The sequence below is a fragment of the Triturus cristatus genome, chromosome 8 (genome assembly GCF_964204655.1).
Source record: "Triturus cristatus chromosome 8, aTriCri1.1, whole genome shotgun sequence".
Lineage (NCBI taxonomy): Eukaryota > Metazoa > Chordata > Amphibia > Caudata > Salamandridae > Triturus > Triturus cristatus.
The window spans coordinates 228,554,169-228,572,100 of NC_140591.1; the positions used below are offsets into that span (position 1 = coordinate 228,554,169).

Sequence of the window (17,932 nt, forward strand, 5' to 3'; positions counted from 1 at the left end):
ATGTCATAGGGCATGCACATAAGGTGCGTGCCATAAGAGCAGCGAAGGGATAAATATAATGCATTATTACTACTATGTTAAATAAAGGCAAGTTTGTGAAACATGAAAGGCTGTGATTCCATAAAGATCCAAGAGCTGAAGAATAGTTATAGCTTTTTGCTATTGAGATCATGTTGCGTTACCCCAAAATTATTGGAGGTCACATCCAGCAGATTTGATCATCCACAAAGGGAAATCGTGAACTTTTCGTGGAAAAAGGAAAACTGGTAGGTGTCTCTCACACTTCCATATTGAGTTATGCTCATCTAAAGGAGAGTTGAGACTCAGACAAAACTTGTCAGATTAACTCTGACCTGCAGGTGGTATATAGACCCCTGCCCCAAAATCAGTAAGCACACACAAAATTTGGTATTTTACACTACACTGTTTGTCTACACATTACGTGAGTCAGAATTAATGTAAATAACAGCTAAGCAAATAATATACACTTTAGTACAAAGATTAAATAAGCCCCAATCATATTTCATTACACATCCCTAAGAAATTGGCCTATTGCCTAACTATGTTGTAACCTATGTTGTAACTCGCTATCCCATAGCATTGTTGAATCAGTCTGTTGGTAATAATATACAAAGTCATGTAATGCTCTCCCAAGCCTGATGAAACTTATTGTGCCATGAGACTTGAAGTCAAAACTCTGTATTTTCAATATTCCTGGTCTGTGTGTGTATCCCTTCCCTAATATGTGATGATCTATGGAGCAAGTATGGATCGGCTCGCACTCGCCTCCTGTTTTGTTAAGTAAACGATACGTCTTGTTCAAAACATATGAAATGCGCCTAAGTTTACTTCTACTTTTCTCTTGCCTTCCTACAAGATGGAACTTGCAAAGTCATCTCTCCACCCATATTTCAGCTGCCCTGTTTATAAAAGCACACCGAAGAATGGAAATTTTAATTCTGAAGCCCGTTAACAGTAGCCTCAGATAAAATTACAATTGAGTACATTAGTACTATTATTAGTTGCACAACTCAAAGCTGCTTCTGTGAAAAATAATCAGGACTTTACCTTAAGTAAGGTACTTCAATCACATTCTCTAATACATTCAATGCACAAACAGTGATCATGTTAACATAAAGCAAGGACTGTGTCAAACCCATGTTAAGTAGGTCTTCCTATTCTTGTCAAACTCAGGGGAGCAGACGCAATCTTCATGGTTTAAACTGAACTTGCTCAACTTGTCTCCTTTGCTTCTTTTGCTAGTACCAACTATTGCCAGCAACTTTGTTACATGACTTCCCTACGTTGCCATTAAGTGCATCTCAAGCCAGATTGAGTGAGCTGTTAATTGACCATATTTGACAATATTTATTTGGAAGATCATTTGGTGTGCATATAAAGAACTGCTATCTTCCTTTAAACTGTCCCTTTAATTAGACTAACATGGGTTTGACACAGAATTGCTACACAAAAGGCTATTGTATCATGGAAGAAATAATTTTATTTAGCCTTCATTTTATTTCTGTGTTATCTGTGTCGTTTCTGCTCTTAAAAATGTAATAAAAACTAAAAATATTACTAAATACAATCTCGTATATTTCACATCCATAGCAATTATTACAAATATGTAACTTGTAACAAACTTACCTTGCACACGGTTTCTAGACCACATGCATTTTCCCCACGACAGGGAGCACCTCCAATGTTTTCAACTCTACTTATGACACCAAGAGGAGCATCCAGGACAAAAGGAGAATCCTAGCCATTTATAAATGAAAAACAAAAGACAAATTAAGATTTTTTTTTTAAATGTATACCATCCATTTCATTTTTTTTAAAGGACCTACAATTACAACATATGCTACCTCATTTTGTAAGCAGGAAGATTTTTTTTGAAGAATCCCAGAAGAACAATAATTAAACTTTCTTCAACTTACTGTACATATCTGTGCATTTTCTATGCAAAAGTGATGTAATCCCTCCTACTTGCAAACCCCTGATAAAGCTGTGGGCTCGCTTAACATGCCTGACTAGCTATTCCCAGAAGCTCCTCTCATGTACAACAGACAAACTGCAAGCTTCAAAACATCAAACAAATGAAAATGACTGACATGCAAGTATTCGAGAAGCTGCAAACACGGAGAACTCAACCATGTGATTACATTTATAACATTGCATTATGGCCAGGTGGCACATATGGCTTTAACTGCAAGAGCCTCACAAGTGATGGACAGTAACTAGTCCACCATACAAGCATCCTGTGTCAATCTTACCCTTTCCATAGTTTTGAAATACAATCTGTAATTAGTAATAGTCAGAGTTCCTCGAATCGCGCCAATGAAAGGGCAGATGTAAGTGACATCTTTGGCTAGAAAAACACACAAAAAAATAGTCAGTAAGTAAAATGTTACAGAACAGCAGTCATCCATACCCTAAAAGGACCAGCTTATTACTGGTATTAACAACAGTGTCCAATAAAGTATCACGTAAACACACAATATCATCGCTCATTCAATACCTAAAAAATGTATTGTCATGGGGTATATCAATAAACAGAGATATGGCCAAGGAAAATCAGACATAAATGTTTGTATTTGTTCATTTATTTCAAATAATTATTACCAGCATCTGCATAAACCACAGCATGTAATTAGTAATAAATATATTTTTACTTCCCAAAAATATTGTCAGTGGCGTTTTGGCCTTCTGTCAGGTCATATCAGGCGTACTTGTGAGATGAGTTTCAGGACAATCTAAAAGAAGTCTGTGGTTCACCAGGGTATAGAGGCACTCTTGAAAAAGCCTGCTCCTCTGTGAACCCCCCCCCCCATTAAAAGAGTCCGAGTCTGATACTAGTGAATGAGCACACTTTGAATGCTCTCTATTGTACGTACTTTTGGGAATCACTTGGGCGCATGCGATTTGACGGATAGGTCTATACTTTGGATAACGAAAGAATGAATATCTGCACAATGCTGAATCTATGTCTGTACACCATGTGAACTGTACTGTAATTGTAACGCTATGCGAAATGTTCAATAAAAATTGTTTAAAAAATAAAAAAAGCCTGCTCCTGTAAAATAAAAGAGGAGTAATAAGCTAATTATGTATGTTCAGGAAAAATATGGAGGACAAGTAAAGTCTCATGGCTGCTCACAGTAGTCACAGTAGTGGAGGCAAGTGGCGCCCAGAATGGGCAGAGGGAAACCAAGGAAACAGTGCTGAGGAGTCACTATGTAATGCGGAAAGCCTGGGATGGAGACAGCAGAGGAACAATTACAAACAAGTCAACACTTGATGTTGACAAACCGGAGTAGAAAACGGGTCAAAAAGAATTACCTGTAGAAGACACATTACCCTCTCTATCAAAGTGATTGTGCCAAGGGTCCAAAGTACGAATGAATCGTATTTCAATAATCAGCGCTTGAATTTGAAAATATATAAGCAGGCGGAGTGGCATTCAGCGTGCAGTGCAGGATGCACACACAGGAGAAACCACTAGAATGTGCACCCAAGAGTGAAAGGAATGCTGGGAAATTGAAAGAAAAGTGTTGGAAAATCAGTGTAAAACAATTATGGTCAACATATAAATAAAATTATTAGGGCCCCATTCTTAAAGAAAGTGCCTTTGTTTAAGGCATCAATGACTCCGTTTCAATGCTAGAACATATTATGGTTACTTGCGGCAAAGTCGGGGTTTCGACCCAGACATAATACAGCTTCTGCACTGGTGGCGGTCACTGACAACATCAGAATGTCCCTGGATAATGGTCAAGCAGTACTTCTGGTGCTGCTTGGCCTATCTGCTGCCTTCCATACCATCTCTCACCAGACCCTTCTCAGGAGACTGAGGGACAGTGGCATCCAAGAGAATGCCCTAAAATGGCTGTCCAATTTCATGACAGATAAAACCCAGACCGTCAACTTGGGCCCTTTTCGTTCCCAGACCACAAAAGTGACCAAGGAAGTACCGCAGCGCTCTTGTTTGAGCCCCACTTTATTTAACATTTATATCAAAAGTGCATTTAAAACCATCTCATAAAGGGAAAAAGAGCTTTAATAACTATCCCCAATGGATGGAATTAAAACTTGTGTGAAGATAGGAGTATAGATGAGTGAATTACTAATAAGTGCATTTATTTACAACAAGAAGACCAGACAGGAGTCGGTCTCGGCAACACTTATACCTGACATAAGTATGGTTTTCGTTGTTCACATTTTTGCAGAGTGACATGCTAAATGGTCCTGATGAATGCCTGGAACTTATGGTCACCTGGGCAGAAACATGTCGACCTAGTTGGATAGGAAACATCTATACTCCTATCTTCACACAAGTTTTAATTCCATCCATTGGGGATAGTTATTAAAGCTCTTTTTCCCTTTATGAGATGGTTCTAATGCACTTTTGATATTATTTTTGCACTCTGCCCCTCATACACCTCAAACATTGGAGTAAAAAACACCTCACGCTCCTCTCCAGAGGGAGAGTTGTAGCCCACACAGTGCACCTTGTGGGCACTGTGTGCAAGAGGGAACCCAATGATGAAGCATGTCACCCAAGTGGTGAGTGAGGATTCTCGTCTTTAAATAGCTAATGCTTAGTTTTTTGCACTTTGTGATTCACATAGTAGTATAGTTTTCATTAGGATACTTGTTGTGAGTATTATAGTATTACATTTATATCACTCCCTTGGCAAGCTTACTGAGGAAACTAGGATTCTGTCCTATCTCCTACACTGATGACACTCAGCTTCTACTCTCCTTCGACAAAACTAACCCTAACACTCAGACCACCTTTACCGAGGCTATGAAGGTCATCGGGGACTGGATGAGTGATAACTACCTCCAGCTTAATGCAGGAAAATCGGAGATAATGTTTAGAGATGCTGTAAAAGGTGGTCCCCTGGATGGTGGCCAAAGGAACTAGTCTCTGCCCCAACCCCAAAACTAGTGGCAACAAATCTAGGATTTCGGATAGATCAAAAACTAACCCTAGAGGAGCACGCCACCTCTACGGCCGTTGCTTGCTTCCACACACTGAGCCTCCTACAAAGGGTTTTCCCCTTCCTGCCATCCTCCACGTGGAAAACTCTGATCCAGGCATTAGTGCTAAGCCGCCTGGACTACTGCAATGCTTTGCTGATTTCAGCCAAAGAGGTTTCCTTGAACAAATTGCAGGTTGTCCAGAACACTGTGGTTGCCAAAGCCCCACCCAGAACTGCTTCTCTTCCCTTACTTCAAAAGCTACATTGGCTCCTGGTTCGAAAAAGGATACAATTCAAGATCTGCTGCATGGCCTACAAATCTTTACATGTCCTGGGTCCCAGCTATTTATCAGACAAATTTGCCAGATACCAGCCATCCAGGTCACTCCGGTCAGGGTCCAAAGCACTGTTGCACATCCCACGCTTCAAAAAAGCTCGCATGGGTGGCAAAGCCTTCTTCCATCTGGCTCCCCTCCATTGGAACCAACTTCCTATCCACCTACGCCAATGCACTGATTTCCTGGTATTCAGAAAGCTGCTGAACACCCTATTGTTCTGAATTGTCGCTCCCTGGTTGGCAATTGCAGTCTTAGCGCGGAGATACCCCTGATGGGGTGATTCAGGCGCTTTATAAATCAATAAATCAAATCAAATCAAATCAAATCAAATGTTTTGGTATCCTAAAACTAGTAAGAAAGCTCTTTAAATGGATCCTGATAGCCTGGCGAAAGACCATAGTCCAGGCATTGATAACTGTGGGCATGGCGGACTATCTTTTTACAAGATTACAGGTAATCCAAAATGCTGCTGCTAAACTAATTCGTAACATGGATAGGTTTAGCTCTGCCTCGGCGTGTTTAACATCTTTACATTGGCTAACAATGCGAAAGAAAGCTGGCTTTCAATCGCTATGCCATGCTCACAAGGCCTTGTACAACACTGGCTCTGAAATTTTACGGACCAGAGTTGAATTGTTGAATTTTATAAACCCTCCTGTGACTTGAGATTCCGAAATGTAGCCTTAGGTAAAACCATTAGAATAAGGAATGCCACACAGGTGGACGTTCATTTTGCATATGGCTGCAGTCCAGTGGAATGTTCTTCCCCTGGACAACCGCCTCAGAGTTGATCATTTTCAGTTTAGAAAGAGGTTAAAAATCCAGCTGTTTTCAAGTTAATCTCCTCCTGTACTGATTTCTTCTTTGTGGAGTTCCTCCAGCCGAAACGTTGGGAGTCATACAGTGCCGTGATATCCACTGGGTGATGATTGTTGCGCTTGATAATTGAAAAAATGAAATACAATTAAAAAAAAGAAAGTCACTAAAGCACACTTGCATTTCGATTTGCACAAATTCACAAGTTTGCAGAAGTAGGCATAGAAACTATCTCCTATCAAGCTTTTTAGAATTCTATGTTTGCAGGAACAAATATACACACAAATTTGCGCATTCCATCATCTGCATAGAAAATGCTAATTCCTATGTTTAAACTTTGCTTTCTTTTTTCTCCTGCACGAACATGTATCACTCCATGGAGTAAAAGCTTTCTCTCCATCTCCATCCCCATCCTAATTTTTGGACGGCAGAGTCCCTTCCCACCCTGGAAAATTCTTGTCATTGACGTGAGTAAATTTCCAACATTTGCCAGAGTTGGAATTGGACGGAGAGGAGTGGGTGAATGTTGTTAAAAGTGTAAGCTGATAGTATGCACAAACTCAAAGTGTGCTCCAGCTCAGGTACTATCACTTCCCACCTGTTCCAGCACCGGAGTAGATTTGCACACAAGAAAAAACATGCATTGGCATAGCCAATAGGTCTCGCTTTTGCAACCTTATAAGTGTTTAGCCATGCAACAGTTGCATAACTAAATACTTATAAGGTCCCAAAAGCGAGACCTATTGGCTATGCCAATGCGTGTTTCTGTTATTACTGCTCTGTAGTAATGGCGGCACCCGTGCTTTAGCTTAAACATCTTAAGCTAAAGTCGGTGCCGAGATTGCTTCCAAAGTGAAGAATTGTCTATTTCTTTACTTTTGAAGCCATCTCAGCACCCGACTTTAGCCTAAGATGTTTAAGCGAAAGCACGGGTGCCACCATTACTACATAGAAGTAATAAACAGGGGGAAAAAAACTGGCTCACGGAGAACATCACAGCGGCCGTGAAAGTGAAAGTGATCGCGATCTCGATCAAACATCAAAGCGGCGCACGGCCGTGAAAGTGATCGCGATCAAACATCAAAGCGCCCGTGCGGCCCTGAAAGTGAGGCGCTCGCGCCCGCGCACATGCACTGTAGCTCTAGGCTACAGTGGTAGCACTTTTTTGAGCCCTCACTAAAAGTCTCGCCAGACCAGCGCATGCGCTGGGTCAGGCGAGACCTAAAAATCATCCACATAAATCCTTTTAATCGGTGCAAAATCTACTTTTGCACGTATAAGCCAAGCTTGCTCATAAACAGTTGTGAGATTGAGACCCATAATATTTTGATACAATCTTGCAAAGTTCATCTAGCTATAAAAAGAAAATCAGTCAATAATCAAGCACTTAACGGTGGAAGAATTAGGGGAGGCGCTGGGTGGCCTGAACCCGGGCAAAGCCCCGGGCCCGAATGGGTTCCCGAGTGAGTTTTTTAAGAAGTATTTCCTACAATTAGGTCCACATTATACGGCGGTGGTGGAGGAGGCCCGAGAGCGTGGACTGTTACCCCGGGACTGGAGGCATGCTGAGATTGTAGTGTTCCACAAGCCGGGCAGACCCCCGGAGGAGCACGCCTTGTATCGTCTGATCTCCCTCATCAATGTGGCGGCAAAAATTCTGGCGAAAGCTTTGGCCAATCGTCTTCTGCCATACATCACCTCGTTGGTCCACCCGGACCAGGCGGGGTTTATGCCCTCCCGTGCCACGCGACATAACATTCGGCGGGCCCATGTGGCGATCGCTGAAGTGCAGCGGTTGGGGGTTCCAGCAGCCCTGTTGTTGGCGGACATGGATCGGGCGTTCGACTCCCTTAGCTGGCGATATATGTTCCTGCTGCTGCAACGCTTGAACTTCGGGCCATGGTTCCTATCCTATGTGCGGCTTCTCTATATGGAGATTACGGCTTCGGTCAGGGTAGCGGGGGCGTCCTCATTGACGTTCCCCATACGGCGTGGAACACGCCAGGGGTGCCCCCTGTCCCCGTATCTGTTTGCCCTGGCCATGGAATCCTTGGCGGTGTGGGTGCGGATGGACGCGCAAATCTCGGGATTTGAGTGGGAGAACGGGCTGGCCGATCGTATAGCCCTCTATGCGGACGACGTCCTCTTTTTTCTGACAGACCTTGACCGCACGGGGCCCCGGCTACTCCGTATTATGCAGATATTCGGGGAGACGTCGGGTCTCTTCATGAACCCCCGGAAGTCTACCCTGTGGGTATTGGGGGGTCCGACTCAGTTGCAGGGGTGGGCATCCCCGGTGCGGATGGCGGTGGGGGGCTTCAGTATTTAGGGGTATTCTTATCAACTACCCCGGCGGTTTCTTGGGGGCATAATGTGGTGCCCATGTGGGAGCGTGTATGTCAAGATATTAAATTGTGGACCCGCATGCCGCTCACCATCTCCGGCTGGTCTGCGATTTTCAAGATGGTGGCTCTTCCCTGCCTTTTGTACCAGCTGCAGAATCACCCGTATGTGATTCCACCGGACTGGTTCCGTTGGGTGAACTCGACCCTGGGTCAGTTCCCGTGGGAGGGTGGGGTGGTTCGGGTGGCCCTACGGACGTGCTTCCTCTCAACATATGAAGGTGTCTGGCTACGTCAGATCTGCTCTCTTGTTATCAGGCCTCCCACCTGCTAGTTCTGAATGAGTGGTGGTATGGGGATAGGGGGGACCCGGCATATGCTGTGGAGCGGCGGCTCATGGTCCCACACACACTGCACACCCTGCTATATTCAGCTGTGCATCGTGCGCGCTTGCCACCGGTGACACAAGTAATCTTCCAGATTTGGCGCCAGGCGCTGAAATGAATTGGGTGGTGGAACGTGATCACGCGGGAAACCCCCCTGTGGCACAATGGGCGACTACCGCAGATGGCGGCCCTGTCAGGGTTTGAGGGGTGGGATCGGATAGGCATATCCACCATAGGCGATGTGGTGCAGGGGTGCGTTTTGAAGTCCTTCCAGGATCTTCAACAAGAATTCAGCATGCCGCGGACACAGTTTTATAGGTACCTCCAGTTCCATCATGCACTCTCCCCCAGTCTGGCGGGCTTAGACTCCATAGCTGACTTTAGCCCAGTGGAAGCGAAGCTCTTTATGGGTGACCTACAAGAGCGGAAAATCTCCAAGATAAACCGAACGCTCGTTATTCACAGCTCCCCCTCGCTCCAGCATCTCAAAGGGAAATGGGATGACGATGTTGGCCCCCTCGACGAGACGGACTGGACGGAGGCGTTGGCCTCGCCCCGGGGGGCAGCCATAGCAATCCGACTACGCCTCATACAATTTAAATACCTGCATATGGCTTATTTTACCGTAGGAGGCTGTGGCGGGTGGGCCTGATTGTCTCTCCAGAGTGTCTCCGATGCGGGCGGGAGGAGGGCTCCTTCTTTCATACAGTATGGCTCTGTGGGTCACTATCCCGGTTTTGGAGAGGGGTGTTGTCTTGCTTATCCGAGGGGCTGGGTTGGGATCTTCCCGCAGACCCTAAGTTGACACTTCTGCACGTTATGGACGATATTGGTGGCAATATATATAAGAGACATTTACTGCTGTTGGGCCTTTCACTGGCCAAGAGGGATCTCTCCCGGGCATGGAAGGCTCCGGCGGCTCCTTCTCTGAATGTATGGAAGAGGGGTTTGGACTTTAGTATGGGCTTGGAGCTCCCCATATTTGCAGCGAGGGGGTGCCCCCGTAAACATTACAAGATATGGAAGTGTTGGGCAGACTACAGGGGTCTTCCCCTGGAGCCGGTTCCGGAGGAGCGGGAGGAGGTGTCCATCTAGTTCCCCGGGGGAAAGGGGGCGCGCGCAGGGACTGGGGTCGGAACTGTCTAGCGTATGCCTATTCAAGATGTCGCTTGTTAGATATGGTATGGTGTTGTCGGGGGGGATCCGGGAGGTGGGGGGGGAGGGTTGGGGGGGTTTGTTTTTCAATTGAAATGCATTTTCAAGTATCCTACTATGGTAAAATGTCAATGACATTATGGGTGCAATGCTTGGGCCGGTACCTCTGGGGCTTCAGGGGCCGGCAATGTATGTGTTTGTTGACGAATAAAAACTATTTTTAAAAAAAAATAATCCAGCACTTACCATATGCTCACAATTATGGCAAACAAGAAAACTGAGGCACAGTGAGTTGAAGTGATTTGATAAAAAATTGTGCTCAGATGCTCAAGTGGAGAAGGTAAAACTTTGAACTGTCTCATTGATCCTCATTTGACAATTTAGGCATTGGACCAGAAATATAATCTGGGTTTATTTATAGTAACATTTTGGGAAATCAAATATAATAATCACTGCATAGCATCAAACGGTACGAGTGGATCTTTATGTTATGTTATGTTATGTTATGTTATCCTCCATTTATAGCGCGCACAGCTACTCGGAAGTGTCCCGGCGTGGGAGCCAAATGGAAGAGGGAGGGATGAACAGAACCAGACTAAGAGCTTACTTAAACAGCATCGTTTTCAGGTGCTTTTTGAACAGTCTGAGGTCGCCGGTGTTCCGCAGTTCAAAGGGCAGGGCATTCCAGGCCACGGCTGCTCTGACAGAGAGGGAGCTGCCTCCCATTCTAGCCAGGCGATACCTGGGGACCAGGGCAAGGCATTGGCCAGTAGAACGCAGCTGTCGGGGCAGCACGTAAAACGTGAACCGACTTCTAAGATATTGAGGTCCAGACTTGTAAAATGCACCATGTACCAGCGTGAGAGCCTTAAACAGTATGCGTTGGTCGACCGGAAGCCAGTGCAGATCCCGAAGAAGCTGCCTCGCACTGGACCTTCCCGGCATACTCAGTAAGGTTCTGGCCGCCGCATTCTGGACAATCTGCAGCTTTCGTAACTGATAAGCGGGTAGACCGATGTATAAGGCATTTGCGTGGTCCAGGCGTGAGAGAATGAGGGCACGGGTCACCATTTCTTTAGCTATTCTAGGCAAAAGTGGAAGAAACTTTTTTAAGCGTTTCAGTGTGCCAAAGCACACACCGGCCAACCTGTTGATCTGGGGCAAAAATCTCAATTCCTCACTGAAACATACCCCCAAATGTTTTGCCGGGCTCCCCATCGATTTAGGCAAGGGGTAGCCCACCGGCCAGATATTTTCTCTAAAATGGGGCGGGGGGGGGGGGGTAAGGATCCGTAAAGAAGCACCTCTGATTTTTCTTCATTACATTTTAATTGGGCCTGGGCTAGCCACTTAAACACTCCCATCAAACAGTTTTTGGCAATCGATGGGGAGAGATCTGTTTTCTTCCACGTGAAGAGGAGCTGGGTGTCATCAGCATAAGCTATGATCTTGGCACCCAGCTCCTCAGCCAAATAGACAAGGGGTGTCATATAAACATTGAACAGAAGAGGGCTCAATGTTGAGCCCTGAGGAACCCCTGTCGCCAAGCTTCGCAGAGATGAGGCGAAGGGCGGCAGCCAAACCTGCTGCATTCTATTGGTTGAAAAATAATTAATCCATACCCACGCCTGACCAGAGATGCCAATATGAGACAGCCATGCCAAAAGTTGGCAATGTGGCACGATTTATGCAAGAAAAGATGATTTCTGAAGCATTATGTCACTTGGACAAGCAGATACTTCGTTAATTCAACATCCCTTGGCTCCAAGTAATGGGACACCTTTCCAAGTGTGCAGCCAGCATTAGCCATCATTAGTGCAGCCAGTCCAATTGTGTTGGTGACAAGAGGTCTCATTGCCCCACTGCACCCCATTTTTGACTGTTTTTAACTACCTACTAGGAGGATAGAGGCACACTGCTAACTACTACTTTTCATATCTACTACATCTGAAAACAAATGTCTTCGCTTCAGTCTATTGTTTCGTGCTTTACTGTGCTCGATTTGAAATGCTGAGTTACTTGTCCCTAATTAAATGAAGTTTAAATACATACTTATAACAAAAAAGGGTCCTGTAAAATACACAAATCATGTATTGTCTCTCCAATGTATAAATTTGAGCTCAGCAGTGTTGAAGAACCTTAAACTATTAATTGGAACTGAACTGCTGTTCCTTCCAATATCGGAGATCCTTTGAATGCTGAAAGATTAACTTCTACTTTTTGTGCTATATGCTTATCACTAGAAAATATAAACATTACTTTCTTAGTCTACATGATTTTCTTCCTCTGGTTTATTGTAGCACTGTATACATTTCAGCTTGACCACTTTGACGGAATCCTTTCCTCGTTATGGAATGCAAGGATTTTAAATCTGTATTCATTGACATGCTGGAAGTGACTGAGGCCGTCCACATTTACACTTCCACAACACGGCTACTTCAACTACGTTTTGACGTTTCACTGCAGAACTGATTCACGTTTTATATACTAAAGCCCCTGATGAAGGCCAAATCGCCCGAAATGCATAGGGCACATGTGAATGTCAACTGCATTACCTAATGAGGATCATTGTAATGAATGAATTACGAATGACAATATTGATGAAGAATTTACAATCTCAATAAAGCTCATTGAGAAAAAAAGTCACCAAGACTGATCAACTAGAGTATCTTTTCTTGCTTGAGTGCAAATCCGTCCCTCATTTGGTGAGGTCAGCCCTTTTTGGAGAAAAGGAAGATCGTCATAGCAGGCTCACACTTACCTACTCATATCTGACACACTTGCCCAAACGCACATTATAAGTGAATATATATTCAATTCAAAATATACAATGAAAGTTGTGTATTCAGAAACTGAGAAACAAGACGTTTACCTACCCATGTCTTTAACGGATTCTCCTGGTAATAAAGTTAAGTCATCCATTTCACCGGAAGTATGACTTTTGCATAGAATCTAGGAAAAAATACACAGGTAAGTTATATTTTACCATACAATCTTAAAACAAGATCTAATTGAAAAAAGTTGAGACAATATATGCATGATTCAAGGATTGCATGAATCAAATGAGATTATGAATTCTTCATGTTGCTAAGCAGACAGAGAGTTGTGGACTGAACAGAGGATTTATCTAGTAAGATTACAATGTGTCTCTTTACTCAATCTGTTAAGGGGTCACTTAGACTTGTACATGCAGCACGAATAGGCATACCTCCCATTGTATCATAGGTATCATTTCTATGAGATGAACTCAATCCCCATCTGACCTAGAACAGCTCTGAGAGGTCATTCTCTAGCTGGTAAACAAAAACAGAAATAGAAATTTCTAGTACCATTTGCTCCCCTCCAGTTCATCACAAGGGGAAGGTAGCACACATCCATATTACCACAGTATGGACCACAGTTGGCTCAACGTCTGTGGGAAAAAAAGGACATGCTCCAATTTACTTTAGGGTGGATGTTAGTTTGCTGTGTGTCTTGTACGAGGTTTTGTGTGCCCTAGAGCCTCCTTCAGAATGTACACATACCATGAGTCTCTCTCCCCATATAAGCACCTCACTGAGTGCCTAGCTTCCCTAATGGGTGTAGGCAGGCCCTCTCATTACTTACATTTTTTGGTTTCTCTGGCAAGGAGATTAATCCCATTCAGGTCCATCAGAATTGTCTAAATCTCCAACGATTCGCACACATGCAGATGGAGCCATTACACAAGAGGTACAAATGGGTTGTCATTGGGTGCCTCTGAACCTGGAGACCTTCACCTAGCCTGTTGGGACCCCCTTAGAACCGGAGACCATTCATCCCCTAGTCTCAGTGAATTCATTAGCACAGATCTCCCTGCAGTGTAGTAAATTATGTCCAGCATTGTGGCGAAACACTGGTGGTGTTTATAATTCAAATATGAGCCAATCCAATCAACTTTTAGATCTAACTGGGGCACCACTCTTGGCCTGCCATAACTCCACATCCTGTACCTTCTAGGTGTTATAATATTTGGGTCCTAATGCAGGAGACCTCCTAATTACCTGACCCATGCAAAGGTTTGGTAGCTCCACATGGGGACTCTGGAATACTTGCCCATGTACTTCTTCTCTCCAGACATTAGTATCTGTGAGACACCACACAGACCACAAGTACTCCAATCCATAGTAGCAGAGGGGGACCAGGAGCCGACACAGCATCCTCCTTCAGTGGTCACAGATGTACTTCTTGAACACTTGTCCAAATCCCTATCCACAGGTGCTGTGCGGTATGGGAGGGGTCCTATATCAGGCAGGATAAACATCTATGAAGATGCAGCAAAAAACTATGGCCTCTCAAAGGGTGAGCCATAACTTATTTGGTCAGAGTTTGTGCTCTTGAGTTTCAAGGCCTACAGCTTAGATTGGCCTCAAACATTGATGGCCAAGGAAAACAACAGTTCCATTTTCTCATTTGATGAGACACTACACGTTAAAATAACCAACAATTTGTTGTGCTGTCAGCACTGAATTCTAGGTCCAAGAAAAAGTATTTTGAAGCTGATTCGTTAGTAAAAGTCAGATCAAATTTATTGCGGGCGAATTAAAATAACACAATTATAAAAATAAAACACATTTACAAAAAATATTTTTAAAACTGTCACGTCAGCTCATTTACCTCAAATCGTTTCCAAAGTACCCACACTGTAAAAAGATTGCTTGGAAGAACTGAAGCAAAAATGAGGAATGTTTTCATTAGAAATTTAAAATTCCACTGTTTTCAGATTGATGATCAATAACATACAAGGTCCCCAACCTTGCTCAGCCAGATTATCTTGCAGACAAAACTGAAAAGACAAGTTTATGCTCCGATTGAAATGGTATTCTCTTTGTGTGAGGAGGTAAAGTGTTGTGGTTGTTATCTGAACGTTTAGAAGACCTATGAATTGGGGTCCTAAAAATCCCGACAGAGGGGCAGTCTTAGTTGCTCTCGTCTGAGTGCAGTGCTCCTTCTCTAGGGATTGGTAAAGCACATAGGGTTCCTGTATGGTGTAGTTAAGCCATTGTACCAATCACACAACCCAGCTGTCACTAAGTGCTTCAGCAGCGACTCCATGCTGTGTCTATGATGGGTTTGCTCCAATGGCAGTGACAGCAGGAATATGCTTTGCCAGGTCCATCAGCTACACCTGTGGCAGGCATGGACTCATCATAGAAAAGGTGCATGCCACTGGGAATAGACCGTGGGAATCCACTGCGCCATCTTCATGTCCACCAGCTACTCCTGTGGCATGCATATAGTCAGCATTGAGCACCAGTTGCTCAACTGTGACTTCTGGGGTAGAGTGAGGAACAATTCTAGGCCAGGTGTAAAAAGGGGCATTCCTGTTTGGAAAGAAACCATACTGTAATTTGCAATATGAGGGAAGAATGCGCACCTGGCTGGCTCGCATTCATCGGGATTTATGCTTACTTTATGACAGTATCTCGGCTGCCAACAGTTACTGTAGAAACATAACAGGAGTACTGCAAATACAAAATGTGAATGAAATACTACCACATAATAATAAAAAAGGCACTACTTTTCATCCCTATTACCACTTAAGCAACAACTACAGAGAAAAAATGTAAACATCTGCAAAATCTTTAGGTTGAATCCAAAACCAGATACACAACCCAGGAAACCAATGGAGAACACACCAAAGTCTGACCATTGCTAACCAAAAGCTCCTCTCTGAATATTATGCCGTGTCTGGCAGCTAAATCTATATGTAGTCACACCTAACCAGCATGCACAAACCTGATGGAAAAAGCCATGGTCTAAGGGACTGCCCTCATCACTGTGTAGACTAAGATGATTATGTAGGGAGAAGGAACAATGAACACTCATCAGGTGCAATGGCGGTGGGCATGACGGGGGGACAAAAGAGAACACAAAAGGTCTTGCTTTGCCTACGGGTGTAAATTAAAGCAAAAAGTTATTTTAATTGGCATACTTTTATTATAATGTACTGGCAGCTGAGTAGCTACATGAGCCACAACCTACAAATTAATTGTGCTCAATTGTATAGTTGTTTTGTTGCATGAACCCACAAGCGCTCACTTTATGCACTCCCAGCTTCAATATACTACTTAGTACAATCAGTGGCCATTAATTGCACCTCCCGAATTTAAAAACAGAACAACGTTGTGAGGTAGTAGCCAGATTCACAGTCTAGCTCTACCGGCACTGGCAACCAACATTAAGGCCGAGGACTCAATCCATCAAAAGCACTGTAGCTGGGAGGACTTTACCTAGGACCGCACATGCACATAAGCAAAGCAACTCATTTATTTAACAGTGAACGATTTCCAAGATATTTAATTAGAACGAGAAAGGACGGTCACTCTTGATCAAGCATATCCAATTAGGCACTTAAAAGGAGTGTTGGCGGTTGCCCGATTACCTATAGCCCTAAATCTGCTCTCCCACATATCTTTCAAGACTTGGAGATTAATAGGTAGGCGAAATGTCTCCTTAATCTAGGATAGGTGTAGGCTCAATGGGATACTGTCCAAAAGTGGAGGGCAGCTATCTCAACCTCTGGAAAGGTCCCTCTACGAAATGGGGCATGTTCCCCTAGGTATTTCAAGATATGGAGCATTTTGTAGTCAAAATTCAGTCCAACCTAATTATTTGTTGGTGAAGCTAATTGGATGAAAGAAGTTGTGGACCTGATGGTAGGTGGGGGCAGACGGATTAGCTAAGCTATGCTCTAAATGGATGGTATGCTTGGTTTCTCCGTGACTCATTATTGCTGTGAGAAAACAGGGTTTTTGGGTGGGAGCCTCCCACTCCACACTTTTTGCCCCATTGGGGCTACTAGATGCTGGTTTTCTGACTCTGACTGTGCCCTGCGCTCTGACAACCAGACCCTGGGCCAGTGGTCTGTGGAATAGGTATATGGTAATTAGGTGTAATTGCAATTGGTACTGACAACCTAACCTACCTGTAAGTCCCTAGTATATGGTAAGACATGAAGGTTTAGAATCCCATTGGGTTTAGTGCAGTAAGTGTGCACTGCTGTGGTGCCTGCTGTCATTTTAAAAGCAACCCGGCTTTGCACGCTGCTTTTAAAATAAAACTATGTCCGAATATGACTTTGGAATTAAAAGTACTTCCAAAGACTTAAATTACCCTATGTTAACGTAGAAATCACCCCTAAGATCTGCCCTAGGTGCCCCAAGGGTAGGGCGTATTGTGACAATAAGCAGGGACGTTATAAAATATGTTTTATATGCCCTGGTGAGGGAAAAACTGCCAATTTTGTTTTCCCCATTGTAAATTGCTAACTCTGTAGGCTAACATGGGAAGGCTTTATTAAGCCTTTCTTTTGACAGAAGTGAGCTAGAAATATAATTCAAAATATGAAAAACTAGTTACAATAAATCTAGCAAATTGCCACGTTTGGATTTATTATAACTATTTCAGGAAATATGTTACAGAACTACTTTACTAAAGTTACCTAAAATCAGCCCTGGAACAGCCTCTTCTGATTGGCCAGCATTTCACAGGCTGAGCCAACCTTCCATAATGAGGTGTGAAGTGGCTGTGGCTGAGGCAAAGAGACCATCTGATAGGAGGAGAACCCAAAATGTGACTAAGTGCAAAGGTAAAGTTTTTACAAGCCTCAAACACCCAAAGTATCCGACCTGTGCTCCACCGCAGTTAGCCTTAAACTTTGACTTGTTCCCGTTCAAGAGCGACCAGATGTCCCTGGGTGGCCCATTTATGCTTGTAAGCACTAGATAGCAAATTTTTACATTTAATCTTTACAAATTCATATCTCTGGTTTCCTACATTGGAATTTTTGTTGTTTTGGTGTAATTTTAAAATACAAACATTTCCTATTTTTGTACATTGTAGTTGGAATTTCATTGCGTGGTATGTCTTAATTATTTACTGTTTTGGTG

At 43.7% G+C, this 17,932-nt stretch overlaps 1 protein-coding gene across 3 annotated transcripts in view; it reads right to left on the reverse strand.

Moving 5' to 3' along the window:
- MTMR2 (myotubularin related protein 2) overlaps window positions 1–17,932 on the reverse strand; it is a 450,663-nt gene that overhangs the window by 302,776 nt on the left and 129,955 nt on the right. For all 3 annotated transcript variants that reach the window (XM_085621424.1, XM_085621425.1, XM_085621426.1), the window contains 3 exons: window positions 12,899–12,974; window positions 2,274–2,368; window positions 1,648–1,758 (listed from right to left, as the gene is read on the reverse strand). In XM_085621424.1, coding sequence (XP_085477550.1) covers window positions 1,648–1,758; window positions 2,274–2,368; window positions 12,899–12,944 — 252 coding nt within the window. In that variant the 5' untranslated portion in view covers window positions 12,945–12,974. The remainder of the gene's footprint in view (window positions 1–1,647; window positions 1,759–2,273; window positions 2,369–12,898; window positions 12,975–17,932) is intronic.